Source organism: Coturnix japonica, chromosome 11, assembly GCF_001577835.2.
Source record: "Coturnix japonica isolate 7356 chromosome 11, Coturnix japonica 2.1, whole genome shotgun sequence".
NCBI lineage: Eukaryota > Metazoa > Chordata > Aves > Galliformes > Phasianidae > Coturnix > Coturnix japonica.
In genome coordinates this window covers 9,930,613-9,954,187 of record NC_029526.1, presented here as the reverse complement: position 1 = coordinate 9,954,187, position 23,575 = coordinate 9,930,613, and the positions used below count along the sequence as shown (strand labels likewise).

Genomic DNA, 23,575 nt, shown 5'->3' with positions numbered 1-23,575 from the left:
AATTTCTAAAACATCACGTTTATTTATTTAACTTTACTTGTATCTGAACACTGGGAGAGTTATAACCAGTAATCCACCATCACCACTAAAGGCTCCATCCAGCGGAAGCTACGTGGCACTGTTCTCTTAAGTGAGACAGCTGATAAATCCTAAAGGTTTCCTTTTCGCAGCATTAAACAATACAGCTCCCTGCAGAAAGGGCAGGAATGGAACAGAATACAGCAGCACGTGCAGAGCAGCCTACTTACAGTAAAAGTCCAAACAGCTCAGTATTCATCATGGGGAGATGTGAGAGAGAAATAAATCACTTATCAGACAGAGGGATCAGCTCAAAGCCCCCGACACAAGAATAAATAAAATCAAGTAGCACAGTACACAAGTAAAAACCAGAGCTCCTCTACTGCATCACTCTTACCTGACCTTCTGTAAGTGTTGAGACACCACTCTTATAGGAGTGTTTACACAACAGTTAACCCTTACAGTAAGTTTTGGAGTTATTTTAGGATAAGCCAGTTTCTCTTACAAAACAAACCAACAACTAAAATCAGATAAATGGCATCTGGACAAGACAGAAGATTACATTTCTCTTATGTACAAAGTAATCCTACAACTACTGGCTCTTTGTTCTGAGACTAAACCTTTTGAAAACTGCCAACTGGTAGCCCCCCAAATGCTGGAAACAAAGTAAAAAACCATATTCCTCACCTGACTTTAACCTGCTTTAGAAATACACAGTAATTACTTCGACCTCTATGCTCTACAGGAAGGATTAGATACTCCAAGTCCTCAGACAGGACAGTACCTTGCTATGAGAGCCATTACTTGCAAGAGCACGGAGAGCTTCAGGTCTGAACATTTTAATTGCAACTGATGGCAGAATACCCAGACTCTGCAGGAGGAAAAGCACTGAAAAAGAGATGTTGGATCAGTTCCTGGTGCTGGCAGTAGTTCTGCATGCTAATTACACCAGTGAACACAATTATCATCAAGGCTTCTTAGGACCTGCAGTTTTGGACATTCAACTCTGAAATGTTTAATCAAATAAGTAAGATATAAACATCCTCCCCACGCCAGAAGAGAGCACACAGAAGGCCAGGTGAAGAAAATGCAATGTTTAACATTTTAATTTTTGCCAGTCTCTCTGTCTCTTCGAGTCAGTTTACGTGCTGCTCCCAGATGTTACTGACTGCTAGGACACCTCAATAAAGTCAGTACTAAAGTCTGGTGAAGATATCCATCCAGATTAGATATACAATACAGAAAAGAGATAATCAGTTCTCACATAGCTTGCAGTTTAGATGTAGAACTCACTGTGACAGGATATTACATCTAAATGCTCATAAAGTGACAAGTTTCCAGAAGAAAATTCCATTACAGGCTGTTAAGCACAAAGAGAAAACAACGGCTCAGGGAACCAGGAAAAACCTGGAGAATTTAAATGGCAAAGAATCATTTCTTCTTAAATGATTTACACACCACTCCAGGCTCCCAAGGTAAGGGGAAACAGTACCAAAAAGGCTGACTGACTCACCAGAGTCATTTTTGTGAGGTACTAAATTACTTGCATTTTCTGCACAACAGAATTAAGAGGCTCCTCTCTGGGCTGCCAGGTTAGCATGCAGAACACACACCATTGGCTTCTACAACTCATAATCAGATTGCAATTAACAACAATCTGCAGATGGCTGAAACTTACAGAACTATTTCTAGAGAATTTTTTCTTCTCTAAGAAACAAAAAAGAACTTTGAAAGTTTATCAGAATGTCTCCAGAATGACCACCGCTCCTGTACAAATAAGCTTCTGTAAGATAATTATTTAATACATAAACCTTTTCTTTTGAGCTGGAATTCTAAAGCTCTAAAACAGAACAGAACTGGGTTCACAAGCCTCAGCATACTGATGCAGTACTCACTTGGAAACACTCCATGCACTGATCATTCCTAAGCTGCACTGCTTTTAAAAATAAATAAATAAAAATCCCATGAGAAGAAATGAACTGCATCTCCTGACTTGGAAAAAGCTGCAGTCATTTTAGCTACAGCCTCCTTCAGGTATATACAGCTACCATAAAACCACCAAATAAAAGAAGTGAAGTGTTTGCAGTCAAGTAACATGTGAAAAAGCCAAATAACTGAAAATCGTGGTCCATAAGTTAGAGATGTTTAGGCAGTAAGCAATGGAAGACAACATTCAAGAGGGTAAAGCAGAAATAAAGAGCACGTCAACACTTAAGCAAATAATCAGAAGAACTGAACACCCATTTCTCTATTCCCCAAGCCGCAATAAAGCGTATACCCAAAGAACCATTCATATATTTCTTTATAATAAATAATTAGAAAAAACAACCCAAGTATTTAAGAATCCAGAGCAGTTAAGAAATCAACTACTTTCATTATTTACATCACCGTTTGAAAGGAAAGGCAGAGTTCCAAACCCACTGTATTCTCACTAGTCCTCCACTCACCTATGAGAAGGCAATTTCATGAAAACTAGAGACATCAGCCCCTTTAAAACCCAGCCTAGAAAAATCCTCAGAACCATCAGTGACATCAGTTACAAAGACTATTTAACTATTTGTTCACCACTGATTTCTATGTGACTACACATAGTTACCTTCAGAACTACAGCTATATCGTGATGTCATGTAAAGCAGTAGAAAAAGAGTTCAATTAAATGCATCAGTGTAGGCAGGATTACAGAAAGAACCCCTACACACTCTCTTTTGACATAACCCCAGCTGCTTAACACAGCTACTGAATGCAACACACAGCAGGACAACCCACCTCTTACGCTACAGAAACAAAACTGTCATGGGGGAAAAGAAAAGCATTATTTCATAGGAAACAGCAGTAAATTGGGAGTGAGAGAAAGACACATTTTAACAAAACAGAACTGATGCAGTAAAGTGGATGGTGAACCTAAAAACTTGGAATGGAATTGGGTCATATTCTGTTTATGACTTGTTCCTGAGCACCTTCTAGTGAGAAGTTCACAACATCCTACAAGGTGCAGGTCTAAAGCAGAAACCATTCAATTTAAACTTCTATAAATGCTGTTGCATATTATACGGGTTTAGTATTTGGTCCCGGTTTTCTTCGTACTTTTCTATCATTTTCTGCATGTCGTGGTCAGCTCCAATAACCTTCAAAACAAAAACATTAACATTACAAATAATTAAAACATAATATTTATTTGCTTCTGAGCAAAATAGATCTATCACTGAAGCCAAACTGAAATACTCCTAACTAAAACCATCCAGCTAGTTCTATGTTGGGAACTGGCATTCACTAGAACGCTGTGTGTCTGATCCTGCTACACAACACGAACAAACACCCCACAAACTCCACCTCAGAGTTAAAAAGCAGTCTTCCACTATTCACTATGGACTGTGTTTTTTTTTCTGGTTATTAATAAAGCAGCTTTATTGACTTTTACCATTAATTAACATGATTAACATTATTAGTATTTAAAGAATACCCTGTGCATATCTGGTTATAACTAAAATTATACTCACAAGCACTGGGCAGGAAACTTTAAATAGCGTATGTTTAATGAGCCACTCTTCATAGAGCTGATGAATAGCTTCTAAATATTCCTAAAAAAGAGGCATTCAGATTACACACAACTCCACCACAACAGCTACAGTACAAAGATTACTGAGACAACACTTGGGAAAGTCAGCATGCATGACAGCATTTTTATACAGTAAATCAAAATTACATGGTGAGGTATTGGAATGGGCTGCCCATGGAGGTGAGGGCAGATGTCACACAGAGTGATGTGGACTAAAGTGGTCACAGACATGGGCTGATGGTTGGGCTAAATGATCTTAGAGCTCTTTCCAACTTCAATGATTCTACAGTTCTAAATGCTGAAATTTCAATTTCTAATGGAAATATAATGGAACACCTCATGTTGGAAAGGGCCACAAGAATCATCAAGTCCAAACCCTCCAGCCAATTTTCTGAATAGTCTCAGAATGTAATTTTAGCATTCAGATTGGCATTACTATGTTTTAAACTCACTGTTACCACATATACTGAAGGAACTCTTTACCAGAGGAATGATTTTCTCTTCTTCTCTACATCTTCTCTTTAATCTCTCATAACAAACTTCAGGAGACGTCTGCAGGTAAACTGTCATTAAAGAAAAGAAGCAATGTAGCTGTATGTAAGGACAAAGCAAAGAGGAAACTTCACAAACTACAGAAGGAAAGGATCCTAATTTAGGTACCACATCCCCTTTGGCATTACTTCTAATCAATCCATGGGGTATCAGTGCATACATGCTGTCTGACGCTAAGCATCACAGCCACTACTGTAATGAATTATGTGATTATTTACAGCCGAAGAAGAAAGAAAATATTCTTCTCACAATAAAGAAACCCACCCACATATGTGCCCTTCCAGTTCCCATCAAAATTTTACCAATCAAATCAACTGAAACGTCAGTGTTGTTCTGGATCCAGTCAAACCACTCAGACAGGACAACATAATCCACCTCTGGCATCTTCCCACTGAACAAACAGAAAAGTCACCATTCATTAAACAATACAAAGATCAGTTCTAAGCTCACATGGACTGCTTTTATTTTTTTAAACCTGACTAGAACTAAAAACAATAACAAAAAAAACATTTTACCAAAACACAAATCCTGAGTGAAACTGGATCAAAGAAGAGCTGGGACCCCTGGTACTCCACTGCTCTCCATCCCTTACTTAAGCTAAACATTCACCCAGAGGAGGATATGCATAAACTTGCACTGACAGCAAGGGATTCTTCTCCTTGCATTATGTATAGCCCTTTTACACACACTTGTATTTTGGTTTGCTATCGGCACATTGGCTGACTTATTAGCTTTAACAAAACAAAGCAAGTACCTTCTGTCCAACATTAACACTACAACCAATAAACTTCTTCAATGCCTTTCAAATTTTTATTAAGAAATTAATACACAGAGCTGGCACACGCACATTTAGCCTCTGAGTTTCTTTTGGGACAAAAGTTGTTTGTCTACAGTGGAAAAAAAACCATCACTAGCTATAAACAAGAAAAACATTCCATTTACATTTCCACTGTACACAAACGGGGTAAATAATGTGTCTTCCTGTTCCTGTTTGCCTCACATCTGACTGTCCCTCAGTAACTTTCAAACCACTTCCATAGCTGACCAGAAGGCTATGAAGCACAGATGCCACCTTGTGGCATGCAGCTGTTCTCCCTGAAGACAAGGCTAAGAACTGGCTTTGTCCCTCAAGACTACTGAAAAAGCCATTAAAGCAGTATTACATATTTTGAATACGTGATCAGAATTATTAAAAAAAATACCAGTTCTGATTACTATACTATTTTATTTCACATGGGGATGGTGAGACCAGGTAATACATGTGTTTTTCTATCTGAGGCCACAGAATTATTCCCGAGAACAAAATAAACTCAGTTAGATTTGACTGCCCAAGCACACTGCAGGGCTGAGCCCAGTTCAAAATCTGACATTTACAGATCAACAGTTCTCACTCTTTCTTTACTCAGCAGCTGACCAAAGAGTTTTTGGACTGTGTTGATCCTACGAATCCTGATTCTAAGCCATAGCATGTGAGGGCTGGAAGGCTTGTTGCTCGAGTTCCTGCTTGCAAAGCACAATAACCCTGGATGCTAGGTTTGGTAATACCATCTAGTTCTCTCTCTCTCCTACAGTATTTTTCTTTATAACCCCACTTTTTTTCAACTATTCAGAGCATGCTTTGATTTATTCAGCTGGAAAGCAGACAAATGCAGTGAATGGTTTTATAAATACTAAAACATTCTAAACACATCAGCGTTTCCAAAGAACGTGCACGTCTGGCCCACATCCTATGGGCTTCATTCTACCAGTGGTCAGCACGCCCCCTACAGAGCACTCTGCCACTCCAGCAAAGAGCTGACCAAAAGCAGGGACTGCTCAGACACAAATTACCAAAGAAATCATCAAGTTGATTATTTGTTTTTTCATGTAATTAAGCAAAGGAAATAAAGTAGAAAACAAAATACCAGACCTTCTATACAGATTCTCTACAAAAATGTATTTTGCACTGTGAATCGATCTCTCCATCATTCTTACTGGGGAAATCTGCAAAATAAAACTCGACAGTCACCAATCTGTTTGTGTTTTTTCAGCATCTCTGTCTTTTAAAGCTCATCACATCTGTACATTATAAATAAATCACGTTATCCGTTCTTCCTGAAGTTGAGATAAAAAAATCATTGTGGAAGGTGAACACAAAAGCAGTGTTAGTAACCTCACCTGTGGTCACTACATCATTAAACAGCTCTGTAGCTCTATTGTTATACATATGCAAGTTCCGAGGTAACCACAGCAAACTCAATTCAGAAGCTGAAGGGGCACAAAATAAGCAGCAATCAATTTAGATTTTACAGAGCAGCAGGAACCATTCCTACTGGAACATTGCTCTCCTCAGGTGTATTACCATGTCAATAGCATAGACCTTACAGCAGAAAAACTATAGCAAGAAAACAGAACTCTAAATCTGCCCCAAGGTTTCTTTCATCTCCACAGATGTCAAAGAAATATAACAATTGTAACTCAAAAAACATTATGCATGAACAGTCATTGGTGTCTGAGTGTGCTCCTTAAGATCATATTCTATAATCAGGGAATGGAAAATACAGCACATAATCTACCAAAAGTTGTTTGATGGAAAGAGAAATGACAGACCTTGATTAGAAGGAAGAACGTGTGAATTAAGACAGAGATAGAAAAAGATACAAGAAAAATAAAGTGTAAACCACCTGAAATGAGGCAATAGAGAATTTAAGTGGAAGCATTTTGGAGAAGGACAAGAAGCAATAGCTTAATCTGTGCTAAACAGTGTGGAATATCATCATGGTTAACTAATGCATACAAAACGTTTGTGTGATGAAGACGGTGCTGCAAATCTAGCTCTTAAGGGCACTGCAAAAGAAGCAATGGTAGTTTTGGGAAGCTAAGGCTTTGAGCTAGCAGAAAGCAGATGTTTCACTCTCTGGAGTCATGTGCAGGGTTTATCAACAGTATCTATGCACCATGAATGTGCAGGAACCACAGGAACAAAGACAATGCGCTGAGAGCCCTAATTTTTGGACACAAGATTAAATTCTTACTCATAATCAAATCTTATCAACAAAAACATTTCAAGTTAAAAGAAAAATATATTTATTTACCATTGGTTTGGTATGCTGCTCCAACATTGTAAGCTGTATGTAAGTCTGTAAGGTTATCCCCCACCTCGAAGCATCCTGGTACATTAAGCCCTGGGGTTTGAGATAGAAGCAAGACAAAGGTTTTGTGACTTTTGTTTTGTTCTGTGATTTGCTTTTTCCCTAAGGTTGAGTAAAAAAATAAAAAAACAAAAAAAGCAGCAGGAAATTGTGTACTTCATAAACTGTATCAGAATTGCTAAAAAATGCCATAAAGCAGCTGTCAGTAAGTTTTGCACTAAGCAGTCATTAGCACTCCACAATGCACAGCTAAGAACACTGTGTGTGACAGCAAATCCCACATAAGTTTGAGCACAGATACACATCTCAACTAACATGATTTCAATCACCCAAGCAGGGAAGGCTGACAGAGCACAGATGTGACAGTGACCAACCTGCAAAGAACAGCTACAAGAAGCAGCAGCTACCCAAAAGACAAGAGAAGCTCTCAGTGCCCAGAACTGAACCTTCCTTATCTTTAGCAGCTGAACAATATTTGTGGATCAGACACACCTCTCACTTTCTGAGGTAACCTAATAGGAAAGACATTCTTCTCTTCTTTGAAATAGCTATAAGTCAACTTCAAAACAACAGATGCAATCAGGGCTTAGCCTTCTGTGAATCCTTTAGCAGACAACTCTGCGTATTCCAATACTACACCTGTACCTCCACCTACAATCCCTTTGCACAGCCAGGCCATGCTGCCTTAGCACAGTTCCAGTGCTCGGAAAGCAGGCAGGCACGGCTGCCCCTCAGCACTGAGCTGTGTGAAGATCAATTGGCAACCTCTGCTAAAAGCAAATCTTATTAAACAAATGTGTCCATTATACACATGTCTTTACCACAGTAAAAAAGAAAAACAATTCTTTTGCATCACAGAGCATTCTCTGAGGTGACAACGGGAGGAGTGAGGTGATGGAGTGAGGTGATGCTCACTCCTTTCTTAACAGTTTAGCGATTCGTAAGAAGTCCTCCTTAATGTATTTCTAAATGAACAATGATTGTAATTGTTGAACTCGTTTCTGTTGCTTACCAGGATATTATGACCACGAACATTCCGCCATTTACTCACTGGTTCTGTCAAGACCTTATTAAAGAAAATATTCCATGTTAAATATACTTTAGATTTGAAATACCCAGCCTTACTCTTAATGAATACTTGTTTAATAAGTGAGAGTATTCAGGACATGTACTAAGAAGTTCATCCCCCTTTTATTAACAGTAACAAATCCTAAAATACAAAATGTAATGATGAACAATGTTAAAAAATAGACAAGAGTAATTTCCATTCTGTCACTTTCACATCATCAAAATAAGACTCTGGATTGATTACATAATCCTGTATTTAATTACACTTTTCAAGTTGTTTATCAATGTAATGTAGGAAGGATGGCAAACTGAGGATCCATTCCATTTCATTTCAACATCCTGATCATTTCTACATGAAATCATTTCACACAGGAAAACACCTATTAGCAAAGGAACAGAAGATCAGGATGGCAATGGATTGCTTTGGTTTTATTGTCCTGATCAGTGCAAATCCAACAGTTCGGTAACACCTAAAATCAATCAGAAAAGCTTCTGCCTACCTCAAAAGCCCCACCTGGTTTGGTGAGGGCCCAAACCTGCAGCAGCAACATCCAACCAGGTCAGTTAACTGCGCTTTTAAAATAAGGTTGCACTAAATGCAAACTATTGTTTGCCATCCTTTGGGTTAGTAATTATTAATTCCAAAAGGCTCATTAACAAATAACACCCACCTCGATGCTGGTAGTCTGTGCAAAGTAATCCAGGCACGTCGTTTTTCCGCTCGCAATGTTCCCCTCAATGCAAATCTGACAAGAAACATCGCTTTTAACAGCCGCGCTGCTGCAAAGCGAACAGCGCAGGGACAGGACACACAGTGTGGGGACAAAGACACTGAATATAATAACATTATGCCATATAATAATAATAACATTACATGCCTGAATATAATAATAATAACAATACCTGAAGGGAACTTACTCCCAGGAGGGGAGTAAACTCTTCGAAAGGGCTGACAATAGCAGGACACGGGGAAATGGTTTTAAGTTAAAAGAGGGAAGATTTAGGTTGGATGTTAGGGGAAAGTTCTTCACTAGGAGAGTGGTTAGGTCCTGGAACAGGCTGCCCAGGGAGGTTTGTGGATGCCCCATCCTTGGAGGTGTTCAAGACCAGGTTGGACAGGGCCCTGGGCAACCTGATCTAGTAAAGGTGTATGTTTGGTGGCCCTGCCAGGCAGGGGGTTGGAACTACATGATCCTTGAGGTCCCTTCCAACCCGGGTCATTCTGTGATTCTGTGATTCTGTGACAGCACGGTCCGAGCCCAGACGGGCGCTTCACGTCCACTTCTGAACGACACGCAAATACTTACAACAGTCTTTTGATCATCTTCTTTTATCAAATGCTTATCTACAAAGGGGGAGAGGGAATAAAAAGAAAAAAGCGGGAGTTACAAGCAGGAAGATCTTCATACCGTATTTACTCTGCATCTCTTAATGTTAACTCCTGCACAGCCCGCAGGCACCGCTGCAGGAGCGACCAAAGGACAAGTCAGGACAAGACAAGTCAGGACAAGCCGTGCCAGGCCCGGCCCCGCTCTGCGCACTTACAGCCGCCGCTCCCTCCCGGCCCGGTCCGTCCCCGCAGCGCCAGGCCGCCCTCCGAGCATCTCCCCGCGGTCACACCGCCCCGGAGGCCGCGCCGGGCCCCGCGCAGCGCCGCGGGTCGGGCCCAGGCCGCGCTCAGCCGCCACATCGCCCATCCCCGCCGGCACCGCTACGGGACCGCGGCCGCCCCCAACTTCCGGACGCCGGCACACCGCTTCCGCGGGCGGGGCGGGGCGGGGCGGGGCGGGGCGGTCGGTACAGATTGGGGTTCGGGTACCGCCCAGCCGGGTGCCGGTACCGGCCGTGCCGCTGCCATGGCGGTGGTGGACGCGGCGTTCCCACGTTCCGCTCGCGGCGCCCTGAAGATCTCCCGCATGGTAGGAGTGTTCGGCCCGAGCCCCCTTGGCCCCCTGTTGTGGCCCGGCTGTAGCGGCCCGTTGTGCTCCCGCAGGTGGTGGCGGTTGTGACCTTCCTCTGCTTCGCTGCCTCCCGCTCGCACGAAGCCTACACGGCGCTGGCGGTGATGGAGGCGCTGATCACGCTGCTGTTCTTCCTGCTGTACCTGCTGAAGCTGGACAAGAAGCTCACCTGGCTCTTCTGGCCGCTGGCCGTGAGTGGGGACTTTGCTTTTTTTATTGAAATGTACCCCTTGTTTCCGTCTATGTAAGTATAGACAGCTAAAAATAACCCCAAGAAGCGAAGAGAGATGAAACGAGGAAGTTCAGTCGCTCCTTTTGCATCAAATCACCGGGTGGCACCGTTTGCCTAACGTGGTTCTCTTAGTTTAATCCCGTTGTCACAGCACAGCAGTTCGTTGCTGTGCCTACAGTGATCATGGTGCCTCCGTTCCCTTCTTCCAGGACATTTTCAACTCGGTGGTTGCAGCTCTGTTCCTCCTAATTGTGGCCTTGTTTGCACTCATCATCAAAACCAACCACGGGACGCTGGCCGGAGGAGTAAGTAGGAGTGTATTAATGAGGTTTGATTCTTAAAGCAGACACGATTCGGTATAGTTACATTTGAATGAGTGTGAAAATAATTCTGTTATGGAAGAAAACACCCAGCAGTCGACCAGCAGAACGTTTAGTTTATCTCCTTTATAAGCCTTCTGCCCTTACTTCCATAGCTTGCAGTTCTGGGTGGGAGAAGATAAAGCTCTTATAGGATGTAACGTCCTGTAGGATGATGTCCTGCTGTCCTGTTTAGCCACAGGATATGAAAGGAATCGCTGCTCTCTTACTGACAGCATGGCAGCTCTTGCACAGGTTCCTGCTGGTATTTCCCTTGTGGAGCATGTGCTAATTATTTTCTTTGACAAACTGTGCAGAAGGTCTTTGCACCCCGTGAAGATGTTCACATGCTTGTGATCAAACCAGTTCACTGGCCTAAGCAATTGCTATTACTTAAAAGAAAAACTGATGTGACCAGCAGAGAAACTCAGCTTAGAAAGTATTGAAACTTCAGTTTCCTGAAATACAAACAAAGCTGAAATGTGATGAGGAACCAAAAAAAATACGAAATAAAACCCACCCAGAGAACTTGCCCTGTGAGTTTTTCAACATCAGCTTCAGAGTCAGCACAGCTGGTGTCTCAGTTGTTAGCTGGAGCTGAGCAAAACAGGGCACTGTGTGACTGCTGGGAAATCATTTCTCAGTTGTGGGATGAACAGCAGTTAAAGCTGAAAGCAGGAGGCAAGGAGGGAGCCTGGAGAACAAGTTTGGGCAGAATGTGCGGCATTTTGAGTGCTGAAAGAAAGAGAATTGCCCCCAGGCTGGTGTTCTTAGGGCACGAGCTGCCTTGAAGTCCACCATCCATGCTGCCTTATAACTCCTCCTGCTGATCGGATACTGCAGTTGTAAGGAATGCTTGAATAAAAAACCCAGGTGTGAGATCACAGTGAGGTGAGAGCCAGGATGTCAGCTGTGCAGTCACTGTGCAGATGTTGTTCCAGCTGCCTGCCTGAATGTGTTTTTAATACTTGTGTATAATTTCTTCAATCCCAAATACGTTTTCAATTCAAAGCTGCTGAGGAGAGGAGCGCTGTTGTTCTCTTCCTACGTTTGTTTCTGCAAATGCTGACTTTACTTTGGGCCAAAAGTAAGTGAGGCAGTCGTAACAGCAGGGTTTGCATTTTGGATCCAAGTGCTGCTGTGCATAATGCAGGTTCGGCTTCACTTTCAAGGAGGAACCTCCTCCTTTCAGCTCCTCAGATGAACATCAGAGCTGGGCTGTAGACTTCTGTCTGACGGGTTGATGGGATTTAAATAAGGATGTTATTTGTCAGCCTTCTCAGATCACACCTATCTAAGGCAGGGCCAGCTCAGGGAGATGTAATTACTGCTGCTTTGAGGAACGGGAGGTGAGTCACTGCACTACAAGACAGAAACTAACAGCACGATTGTTACTTTTGCAGGTGTTCGGCCTTGTGTTGCTTGTTCTGTGTGTTGTTGATGCCGTTGTTCTTTTCCAGAAGATTAGCATCAGTAGGCCCAGGGAAAGGAACGCTCCTGCAAAGTAGGACTTCCATTGCAGTGAAAGGAAAGTGCCTTCATTGTTTTACTGCTCGCTTGTTAAATAAATGGATCTTCATACGTTCACCTTTCAGCTTCCTGCATTTTGCAAATGTTACTCCCAAGTTTTCTCATGTTTATGGATACTTCACTGTTTCAGTCTCACCGTTTTAAACTTCAGAGAATTGTCCTGTGTGTAAGAGAACTGATTTCGTAATTGTCTTTAATAAAAGTCCATTCTTGAACATTCTCGGTGTACTTAAAGTGCAAATGACTCCCGTATCAGCGCTCCGAGTTGGCACCCGCCCCATGCCGAGCAGCAGCTCCGGCCGTGCCGCTGTGCGGTCGCAGAGCCCGTCCCGTCCCGTCCCGTCCCGTCCCACCGTAGTCGCGGCCGCATCAGGAGCGGCTCGGGGCGGGGAGCGGCCGGGCCGGGGGAGTGCGGTGCCGCCCCGCCCCTCCCCGGGCAGCCGCTGCACATTTGGGGATGCTGAAAGGTTGTGGGTTTTTTTTTCACGTTTCCGCAGTGTCACGATTTCCGCTTCCCTCCTTCAAAAAAAAAAAAAGAAAAGAAAGAAAAAAAGAGCAGCCCGCAGCCGAGCCCCCGCAGCCATGGACGAGCCGGGGGACAACGCGGAGCCGCCGCCCGGGCTGCGCTCGCTGCTGCCTCCTCGGGAATTCCTGTGCTCCCGTAAGGGGCAGCTGCTGCTCGCCGAGGCGGTAAGGGGCGGTAAGGGGGCGGTAAGGGTTGGGGTCGGGACGGGGCGGAGAGCGGCAGCGATGGAAGGCCGGGAATGGCGGGCGGGCACAGCGCGCGTGGAAGCCAAAGCACGGGGCAGGTTACGCTTCCACTGCCCGGGAGCCTTTTCTCGGTTCCGAACGGCTGGTTTCGTTGCACGTACTTGAACTAGAAAGCCCGAGCCGTGCAGCAGCACCGCGTGCGAGGGAAGGAGAATCCCCGCCTGTGCAGGAGGTTATTTATGAATCAAACGAATCCGGGATGGGGCCGTGGAGCTGCGGATCTCATGGCGCAGCCATCGGCTCCCCTGGGAACGCCCCGACCGCCGCAGCTCCCACCGCCCCATTCCTTCGGCACCCGGCTGACAATCACACTCGGGAGATGGCAAAGCCCAGTTCCTCTTTGCCTATTGGCACGTACTTTGGTTACGTACTACAACTTTTACCGGAATACAACCTCACAGCCAGTTAACGACAACTTGCACACAGCCTGGCTTTGTAACAACTCCAAACGATGATAGATTTGAGGGATACCGCTGTAGTCATGGGATCCCTCACCTTCCACTGCCACAGGGAAGCGCTGGTTGGTTGTGCTTCCTCATAGTGATACGAACCGCTCCGCCCCGGCACAAGGGCACTTACCCTCTAGCAGGGCTTCCTGAGGGCCGGGCGGACGGGATGCAGCTCCGACCCATCCCAAAGCAGCAGCCTGAGCTGCTCAGCCTCACAGACAAACCCTCTGGACAGCACAGAGGAGCAGAACTTCATCTGCAAGTGTCAGCTTGGCCAGGAGAAATCCCTGATAACCACAGACCCCAGAATGAGTGGAGTCTGCACACAACTACGGGGCCAGATATTTAAATATGAGTCCTCGTTAAATCCACCAAGTTTAAGTGTGTGTCAGCTTTAACTGCATATTTTTTGTCTTGAATGTCTGATTCCTCTTTAACACAGTGCTGATGTTGGGTGGGGCTCCGTCTAAGTGCAGATTTTGAACAGTCTCTTTTATCTGTGGCTTCTCATTACTGTTACTGAATACATCATTATTACCCAGCAGCTTGGCGAGTCACAAGAAGCGCACTTCATCTGTCAGCCTTTAAAGTCACGCAGCTATCAGCATCCCCACATGGTAGATCAGGGGTTCTTTGTGCAGCTGAACAAGTACCACGTCGTTTGATTTTCTTCAACATCAAAAAAAAGCAACCACCACATTCTGAAAAATGTCTCCCACCCCAGCAAAGAAAGCAGCTTGCAGATCTATCTTGGCTGGGGTGGAGGGTTCTACTTCTCCTTTTCAGTCTGTGGCTGAAAGGGAACAAAAGTTGGCAAATTCCTTCAGCCCAGTGACCTCAGCAGCAGTCTGCTCAGTGGGAGTCACTTCATTACACTGCTTTGTTTTGTCCAACACAAGGGCCAGCATACGATCAGTTCAGCTGTCATATTTCACCACACCTCAGACAGTCTGCTGTTGTTTAAGACAGCGGCCATTCAACCATTCCTGTTCCCTTTCTTGCTTACTTGAGGTCCTGATATACAGAGAGGACAACCTAGACTTCCTTTGGGAAGGAAAGCCTTCAGCCTTGGCAGAATACTAGGACAGAAACTCAAGCGGCCCAGGGCTGCCCTGCTGGGGCTGAGGGCAGCTTTTTAAGAGTGTAGCAGCGAGGTACACTTGGCTATGAATTGAAAGTGGATGTTCGCAGTGTTGGGGTGCAGTTCTTCATGGCACCCTGTGGGCCACCAGCACTGGGCATTCTGGCTCTTCCTCTGGAACAAGTTATGCTGCTGATGAAGCTGATTGCTGCTCAAAGCTTAATTACATTCCCAAATGTTATTCAGAGAAGGAAGTTATTTTGATCTTCCTATGAATTCTTTATTCCATCTGGGACAGCCAGGCTGCCACCAAGCAGCAGTAACATCAAACAAACGCACACGAATGCTTTGCTGTCTCTCCTGCTGCTGTTTACTCTTCCCGTCTGGCTCCTCTGCTTTCTAATCCTTGCTCTCTCTGACGAGGTTCCTTTTTTCCCTTCTTTTCCCTCTCTCCCCTTTCTATTCCTTTCTCATGCCATTATTTCTTCCGTGCACTTTAAAACCCTTGCCTTCAGCTGTTTGTTTTCCCTAAAAACACTCAAGGTGCTGTTCTAAAGGTCAGCATACCATCCACACTCTCTTCCTCCACCAAAGCACTTTTACAGTTCCTAATAAAATATAGTGTGAACACATGAGGTTGTCCTGTGTAGCACAATATAGAAATCACTGTGCCTGTTCTTTTTTTCCTGTCTGTCTTTTCTCCTTTCAGTCTTCTCTGAACTGCACTTCACAACCAAAACCTCCCTGCTCTACACACAGCCTCCTTGCAGCCCCCCTTAGCCCCTGGGCTGCAACCTGCCATCTCTACTGCTACACTGGGGCACTGAGAGCTTCACCTGCACCAGGAGTGCAATGGAGGGGTAACTGAATGGCAAAGGCACTAAGACATTTCTCTCTACCAGCAAACAACAGAACACACTGCTGTCCAGAAGACATCACCATTAGCCACTTCTAAAATATCTGAGCCAACCTGTTATTCTCCAAGCAGTGCACATTTAGCCGTCAGCAGTGAGAGGAGCACAGCAGGGTGTGTGTAGCAGTGCATAATGATGTCAGCTGTTTCCTGGCATCCATGTCATCCCCCATGGGCTGCACTGGGTCTGTTCTTTGTGTGCAGGGAAGGCAAACGCCTTCACATGTCCTGCCTGTGACCTCAGCATTGCAGCAGTCCTCCCCTACAGAGCACACTGCTTTAATTGTTGGAACTAACTGCATTTTATACCTTAAACTGAAGGCTGGTTATATGATGAAGTGCCTTCCCAGTGGCTGGCCAGCTTAAGAAGCCGAGGAACACAATATCAAGTAATTGTTACATGGGAGAAAGCAGCTTTTTTTGAAATGCAATACCAATGAAGTTCCCTTAAGAAGAACTAATTTTTAATTGCCATTTTTTGTTTCCATTATGCATGTTCAAATCCCCCACAAACAAACAAACTCAGGCCTCATTTTGATGGGGGCTTTTTGTAACACCATTGCCAATGGCTCCTGTTCTGCTGTTTGCTGAACAGGAACTCTCTGCATCCAAATACTGCTCCATGGCAAAGGCAGCCACAGCCACACTCACCTCAGCAGCAGGAACAGCTCGGGCTCCTGAACTGCTCTCAAAGGATGCAACTCCCGGGGCAAAAGAAATCTCACAGTGTGAATACAAATTAATACAGCTGACAAAACATCACTCCCCCCATGCAGAATACATCAGTGAGTTACCTCTGCTGTATGAGAACTCTGGTAAGGCTGCAAAGAGTATGAAAACAACAGGCAAATAGCAGGATAAATATTAACAGAAAACATCTACCCTGATGCAGACCAGTTTCTTGCAGCTTAACAAAGGCTTATGCATTGTTCCCATTACAAGATAAATATAGTTTCTTACTAAAAATGTCACATCCTCTCAAAGTTTCACCACCCAGTCCTAATGAATCAAAACAATACACTTCAGTCATTGTCATCCTGGTCAAGAACTGACTGCTATTTCCAGCATTTAGAACAAAAACTTGTTAATTCCTTACATTAACAAATCACTTCAGCAGGACTGAACTGCTTATTTGCCCCCTGCACATAAACGGATTCTTTTGTGTATTCAAGGGCTGAGTGACTTACAGGAGCAATTTGAATCTTACCTCTCAAGGGTAATATGGATATTCATAGAGGTACAGGTGATGCTCCAACAGGAACACACAGCAGCAGCAATGACAAAAAGCCATAGTTCTGAAATTCGATGAAGCAAATATACTGATCATCTCAACTGGAACATTTACACTATTCAGGAAGCCATATCTGCTTTCCAAGGTGCCATCTGGGGAAAAAGTATGTCTGTTTTTAAGATCAGATGAGCGAGAGTGTGTGAAGCATCCCAATTTAGAATTAAAGTCCTCCTAATATAGTCCTCAAACAATACCTACCGTTATGGCAACCAAAACCATCTCTGAGCACCTAAAGCTGAAACATGCCTCCAAAAGGAAAGGCTGGATACAGCAGTCCAGGTGTAAGTTAGCACATAACTACAGCCGCATAAAGCGCTGTCTAACATGGTACCTACATGAGACAGCAGAACTGGAGTCTCTTCGAGGTCACCAACTCAAAGTACTGGACCGGAAAACTTTGTTCAGTTTTGCCCCAGTCCCCTCACCTTCCATCTTCACACAGAAATACAGAAGCTGGTGATAACCAGAAGAGCAGCACAGTGCTCCGGTACTGCCTGGTTCAGGTGAAAGTGCATTTTTCCCATTGTAGAAATACTTTGAACCATAAATAACATATTAATGGTATTTCAATTGAATTCTTTTTTATTATTATTTTCTGGCGTTAGAAACAATTATGGAGATAAAAGATCTACAGGGGGTAGCTCTACTATTACTCTCTAAAACAGTTGTCTACACTGAGAAACTGGAACCAAAGATAGAGAAACACAGAATAACTCCAGTTTCTTTTATCCATTAGTAGTAGATGTGATTTCTTTCTACTCTAAGATGATTAGAAATGAGTTACTTCGGGTATCTGAGCAATGATTTGCATTTCAAATGAGAACTGTCATGGCTGAAGGCTCAAAGCTCTTGCTGCTTGGCAAAGTTCCACTTCATTTTCAGAATGATGTTGTCAAGAGTTGTTTACAATCCAGAACAAATTATTGACTCAGAGAAGTGAAAATCTACCAAGCTGTCTGGAAAGCCAATTGCACACAGGCTGAAATAAATGACGTGACCTCAGACATATTCCTCACCAAACAAGAAAATTCATTCTGTGCAAAAAAATGTATGATGAAGCAAGATATGCCGTCATCAGCCCAATAACACTTCAAAGCTGCTCAGCTGCCTGAGGCTCTGCCATTCCATGCGAATAATGAGTGTTTTCCTTTTACTCCAGGTGCTGTCATTTATCATCTTTATCTGCTATATTGCATCTTCAGCTTCCGCATTCATGACGGCACCACTCCTAGAATTTCTGCTGGCACTGTTTCTTCTTTTTGCCTATGCCTCTAAACTTAATGAGAAGTTTAAAGGACTCTACTGGCCTTTGACAGTAAGTGAAATATGAAATATAATCACAGATTTAATTGTACAGTATAACTTCAGAAAAGGGACTATACCGGAGTTCAGTCTGTCTGCTAATAGCTTCACCTCCTGATGAGACATTTGTCCATATTACCTTTCATTCAAAAGGTCCCAAAGCACTCTTCAAACCACGTTCTACAACATACTGTAGCTTTCAAGGTGTTGACACACAGCTCTGTTTAGTTAGAGCACAGGATTTATGCCTGATTCTTGGCAAATGGTTTTCAGAAGCAGCCAACATCAGCCTGAGTCTGCCCAGTGCTGAGGTCTCAACGATGCTGCTCCTCTTACACATAGCAGAAGTGAGGCATAGACTTGACTGTTTTAACAATCTCACATAAAAACTGTTTAGATGCAGATATTCACATGAATTTAGATACTCACATGCAGACAGACTACTGGTGTTAAGTGGGGACGTTCTGCTGCTCTTGCTGGCAGAGGGATGCTCACTCACACAATCACTGGCTGCTCTTTAGGACGTCTTTGCATTTGCAGTTGCAGGTAATTACTGCCCAGTGACCACTGGATGTCTCTGCTGCTTCAAAAATGCCACATAGAGGAAGCATTAATTTAGCAATACACATTCTTTGAAAGTAAATAAATCACTAATGTCAAACTGGGCTCTCTCTTTGGTACATCTCTACAAGAGTTCATCCTAGTGAGATTTGAATTAGTGCTCTCAATCAACAAAAACAGCACTAGGGAGACCCTTGGTAGATAAAACAATAGTAGTGACTATGAGAGTTTGCCTGCTTTTAAAATGGTAACTTCAATTTCATCATACAAAACTAAGAACAAAAGCATTTGTATGTTTATTTATTATCTCCATTACCACAATACACTCCAGCCGCAGAACGGGCATAACTGACCTCACTAACTCCAGACTAATCAAGTTTCTTGTAGGATTTGTCTTCTGAGTTGGTATCTTATCTGTCCATCTGCCCTGAGAACGCAGAAGATCCAATTATGAACAGAGGTCAAGATACCGTTCTTTCAGCTCACATAATTTACACCTGCCCTATGAATCACAGTTCTTCCTTTATTGAACAGCTCACAGATAAGGCTGCTCCAGCACATCACTCCATGTGGTACAGGACATGGCTCCTGCCCAGCAGAGCTGCGCTCTCAGGAGCTAATGCCAAGATTTCAATCATATTTCACATAGAAATATTTCCCAGATGAACAGTTCATTTACTACAAAGTACCGTGCTGCAGTCACGTTCCAGCATCAGGCAAGTCCAGTGACATAGCACCAAAGGCTTACAGATTCTCAAGTGATTCTCAGAGGATTATACGTGTTGGAATTATATGACTGATCTGATGCTGTCACATTGCTTATTTTACAGGATTTCCTGCGCTGTGTCACTGCTGCTGTTATTTACTTTGCCATTTCAATTGCTGCTGTCTCAAAATACAGTGATGGAGCATCCAAAGCAGCAGGAGTAAGTAGATGTCAGCATTCCTCTTAAATCGTTTTGGTGAACTGTGTCAGAACAAATTTTGACTCTACTGCCATTAGTAAACACTTCTTCAATTAAAAAGTGAAGAATTTGCCTTAAAAAAGCAGGGAATAGTGTTCAGTTATTTAGGAAAATGGGTTCTGAATCAACAAATAGCTGTTTTCATCCTAACTCTGCTGCTCAAAGTTAAAGGCACGACTTTGGGAAAACACTTATTCTGATTTGTAATTTCACTACCTGTGCTGGAAAGATAAACTTCAGCTGTTCCTGCAAAAAAAAACTAACGTAGCAAAACCAGCAATAATAATACATGCAACTACTAAGGATGGTCCAAAATAAGCAGTTTTACCTTTGTGCTTCAGGTGCATAATTTTGCTTGGATAAGTTGAAACAAGAGCAGTCATCACTGTACCCTCTGGTATATGGTCTGTGCAGGAGAGAGCCTTCACTATCAGCATTTTGCATTCAGAAATAAGATACAGCTTCTGCAGTTGCAACTTGACTCTAGGCATCAATAATTTATGCATCATAAAATTTGCATAAAGACATGACAAGCTAAGGAAGAACTACACCCACTACTGTAAGCCACCAACCTTTACCAAGCAATCCCAAATCATACGCTACTTTAAAATTAAGATCTTATTGTAATTTGTCACTCGGTTGATTTGGTTTGTCATTGACAGACACGTTGCTAAGGATCACATTAATTTTGCCATTTTAGGTGTTTGGATTTATAGCCACAATAGTGTACGCTATCGATTTCTACATAACATTCAATGACCTGGTTACTTTTCTCAAGCAAGGCAGTTCTGAGGCCCATGAAAGGCGCAAGTCAGAAGGTAGGTAAAATCCTTCTGGTCATACAAGCATGAAATGTGATTCTTCTCTATTTCACCCTTGGTGTGACAGCAAGAGCACTCAAACAGCAACAGTTTCTATTCTCAGCTACCAACACTTAGTACTAAGTTTTCAACTGAATATTTGACTAAGCCTAATTATGAAGGTCCTCAGTATTAACCAGAAGAACTAGAATTTGCATGATTTATTAAGATCCTCACAAGCCAAGAATTTGAGATTTAGTTTCTCAGAGTTGTGTGCCATCTCACTTTGAACACCTCCTAAATCCAATTATAGAAGTTACTTTGCAGCATAGATTTTTGTGAAAGATGACTTAAAGGAACAGATCATAGGAAACAGACTGTTAAAAAGTTTAAAAACCATTCAGCCCCACAATCTGAAACAGCCTCAAAACAAGATCAGGTGATTAGGGTATAAAATCAGACTGAAGTTAGAATGTTACCGGCCTGGAGATAGAGAGAGAAACTTTTGAACTTATGTACATGTAGTCACACAGCTGTGTTGAGGATGAGACCATGAAGGAGTTCTGCCCTGCAACATTGTTCCTCCAGCACAAAACCACATTCATTCCATGGCTCTCAACAACAGGGGGCAGAATTCTCTTGCTTCTTGCAAGCTGAGTCTCATACTTGGGCAAGATGCATTTCTACCTGCCCATGGGGATTTCTTAATGCCCCAGAGCTTCTGGCTTTCAGATCTGTTTAACTGGCAGTGCGTAACCATGACCCACATCACAACAGCAATACTTCAGTACAGGAAGCACATTGTGAGCAGGCTTCCTCTCAGTGGTCACACTAACAGGAGTATCTTTGCAACTTCTTTCATTGGAACCGTTGTCTATGTTGCTGCTGTCCAAGTGCCCCCCAGGAGCATTTTTGCCATCAAGTCCTTTGAAATGTCCTTTAAAGCTGTATTAGTGGGTTATTCAGAACTGGCACATTAGAAACTCCCCCTAAATACGCCACATCCTTCCAAGCAGGCACCCACAGAGGAGCAGCAGGTCTCTCTCAGCAAGAGCTAAAGCTGCTCCAATTTCCAATTTGTTCTCATTATTGTGTTTTATTTGGTTTGTTTCAAATTTCAGATGAGGACTCCGATTCTGACTCAGACTGAAAAAACAAACACCAGCCGAGTGTGAAGGGAAGATAATCGAGCACTTTCCTCTCTGCTGAATGCACTGCCAATTGAAACATCTCTTTTACTTCAGCCTCAATATCCTCTTTCAACTTCACTGTTTACGGAGTCACCAAAGCATAGGGCAGTGATGTGACAAAGGGAGCCATTCCCAATACCATTAAACTCTTCCAGAAATAAGGATTTACAATGCAGAACTAAGGCTTCTACCTGCTAGAGGTCTGCATCCAAACCACCCTTTGTCGTTCAGCACACAATGTGCTGAGTGAATGGGAACACAGTATTTTAAACTTATAGCAGAGCTTTTAACATGCTTTCTTAATTCCAAGTCTTTAACACTTATAGCTTTAATACTTCTTGCTGTGCCAAAGAAAAGAGGCCCAGAATGCCTCTATTTCACTTATATTTTTCTCAATTAAATAACAACATTCATCTCAAGTCTGAGCATTCCACTATCTCAACCACATCAAGGCATCGATTATAGTTGGTTTCAGTACGTCAGTATCTACTGCCTAGATGCTGATAACAAGTAACAACTGGAAATGAGCAGCAAACATAAATCTCAGAAGTGTAATGGTGCCTCGTCAGACATTATCACTTTTTAAGCTGCCTGGATGGGCTCACGTTCTCATCTTCTGCAGTTTCACCACAGATACGTGGTAGAACAGAAGAGGAATCTTACCAGCCCCTTCCTACCATTGTTGTGGAAGCCCTTCTATGTGTGCATTTGCACATACAGGTAAGGAAGGCTTGCCAAGTACCACCCAGCCACACTATGTGCCTATCAGAGCTTGCACATGTTTGCATGCAAGGCGTCACTGTCTGATCTCATGCTCTATCTTGCCAACATTGGTCCTCCAATGCGAATTAGCGCTGTATTTGCTCTGCTGGGTCCGCAAAGCAGATGATTGTATTTGAAAAACTCAGGATACCTGGACCTCCAGAGGACAATCTCCTTCCCACTGTGAAGAAGTAACTCTAACAGCATGGCATGCTTCTCATATATGGCATCAGGTATGTTTCAAAGAAACCTGTATGCATCAAAATAATATCGCAGAACATTTTGCTTAAAAAATAAATAAATAAAATGAGAGCAGATGGTACTAACAATAAATGAAAACCGAGCTAAAATAGCAAAAGCAGATTTCATCTGGAACAGAACGATTGCTTGGGTTCCAATTCCCTGCTGGCAGCTGGCTGCTAACAGGCGAAAACACGGTACCTGACGGTGTCTGGTGCTTGGGAAGGTGCTGGCCAGATCTGGAGATGTCTACCAGGCAGCTTCTACAACTCCTGTTCTCAGACCACTGAAGGAATAAAAGCAGACCAGACGTTTGCTTCCAAATGTGATAATCTTTGCTTTTCTGAAAAGGGCTCATTGGACCTTCTCTTGTTTGTAATCCTCCATTCCTTTCCTCTCTGTTGTCATGTTTTACTGACACTCACTGTGACATCACAGGATTTGAGCTTTTTATATTCAATTGATTTGTATTTTTTTTTTTTATTTCTAAGTGTACTGCATGCCACAGCCAGAAGCTTATACATGGTTAATATTTAGAAACCATGCTGGATTAAATCTCTTTTAATAGAAATGTTGGGTGTCTTTACTTAAACATCTCATCCTTGCCTCTGACCAGTGGGAATAATATTATGTCAGGCAACTCTGACACAAAGGACACTGCGTTCTGGGGGTGCAGAGGACAGCAATGACCACCGATCACACATGGTTACACATTTTGCAAGGAGAATCTTCATCCTTACTTAAACAAATAATAAGCAATAACCAAGCATTACTTTTAGCACATTTAGTAGGCATCGGATATATAAGTGACCTTATTTGGCAAAAAACAACACTGTAAAATAA

The 23,575-nt window shown here is 43.0% G+C and overlaps 3 protein-coding genes across 3 annotated transcripts; 2 read left to right on the top strand and 1 right to left on the bottom strand.

Annotated features, from left to right (window-relative positions):
* Positions 1-2: 2 nt before the first annotated feature.
* Positions 3-10,056, bottom strand: TK2 (thymidine kinase 2). The gene is made up of 10 exons (XM_015873981.2): positions 9,871-10,056; positions 9,633-9,670; positions 8,997-9,071; positions 8,270-8,323; positions 7,201-7,290; positions 6,036-6,109; positions 4,429-4,517; positions 4,058-4,137; positions 3,516-3,596; positions 3-3,143 (listed from the first exon to the last, which is right to left on the bottom strand). Exons 1-10 carry the CDS (start codon positions 10,013-10,015, stop codon positions 3,045-3,047), a joined length of 825 nt encoding a protein of 274 aa, XP_015729467.1. The 5' UTR covers positions 10,016-10,056; the 3' UTR covers positions 3-3,044.
* Positions 10,057-10,250: 194 nt separating this feature from the next.
* On the top strand, positions 10,251-12,626 carry LOC107319289 (chemokine-like factor). The gene is made up of 3 exons (XM_032447032.1): positions 10,251-10,477; positions 10,728-10,823; positions 12,281-12,626. Exons 1-3 carry the CDS (start codon positions 10,391-10,393, stop codon positions 12,383-12,385), a joined length of 288 nt encoding a protein of 95 aa, XP_032302923.1. The 5' UTR covers positions 10,251-10,390; the 3' UTR covers positions 12,386-12,626.
* A 295-nt stretch (positions 12,627-12,921) lies between these two features.
* CMTM3 (CKLF like MARVEL transmembrane domain containing 3) lies at positions 12,922-23,303 on the top strand. Its single transcript, XM_015873983.2, has 5 exons — positions 12,922-13,097; positions 18,072-18,227; positions 19,606-19,701; positions 20,441-20,558; positions 21,662-23,303. The coding sequence occupies exons 1-5, from the start codon at positions 12,990-12,992 to the stop codon at positions 21,688-21,690; spliced, it is 507 nt and encodes a 168-aa protein (XP_015729469.1). The 5' UTR covers positions 12,922-12,989; the 3' UTR covers positions 21,691-23,303.
* The last annotated feature ends 272 nt before the right edge of the window (positions 23,304-23,575 follow it).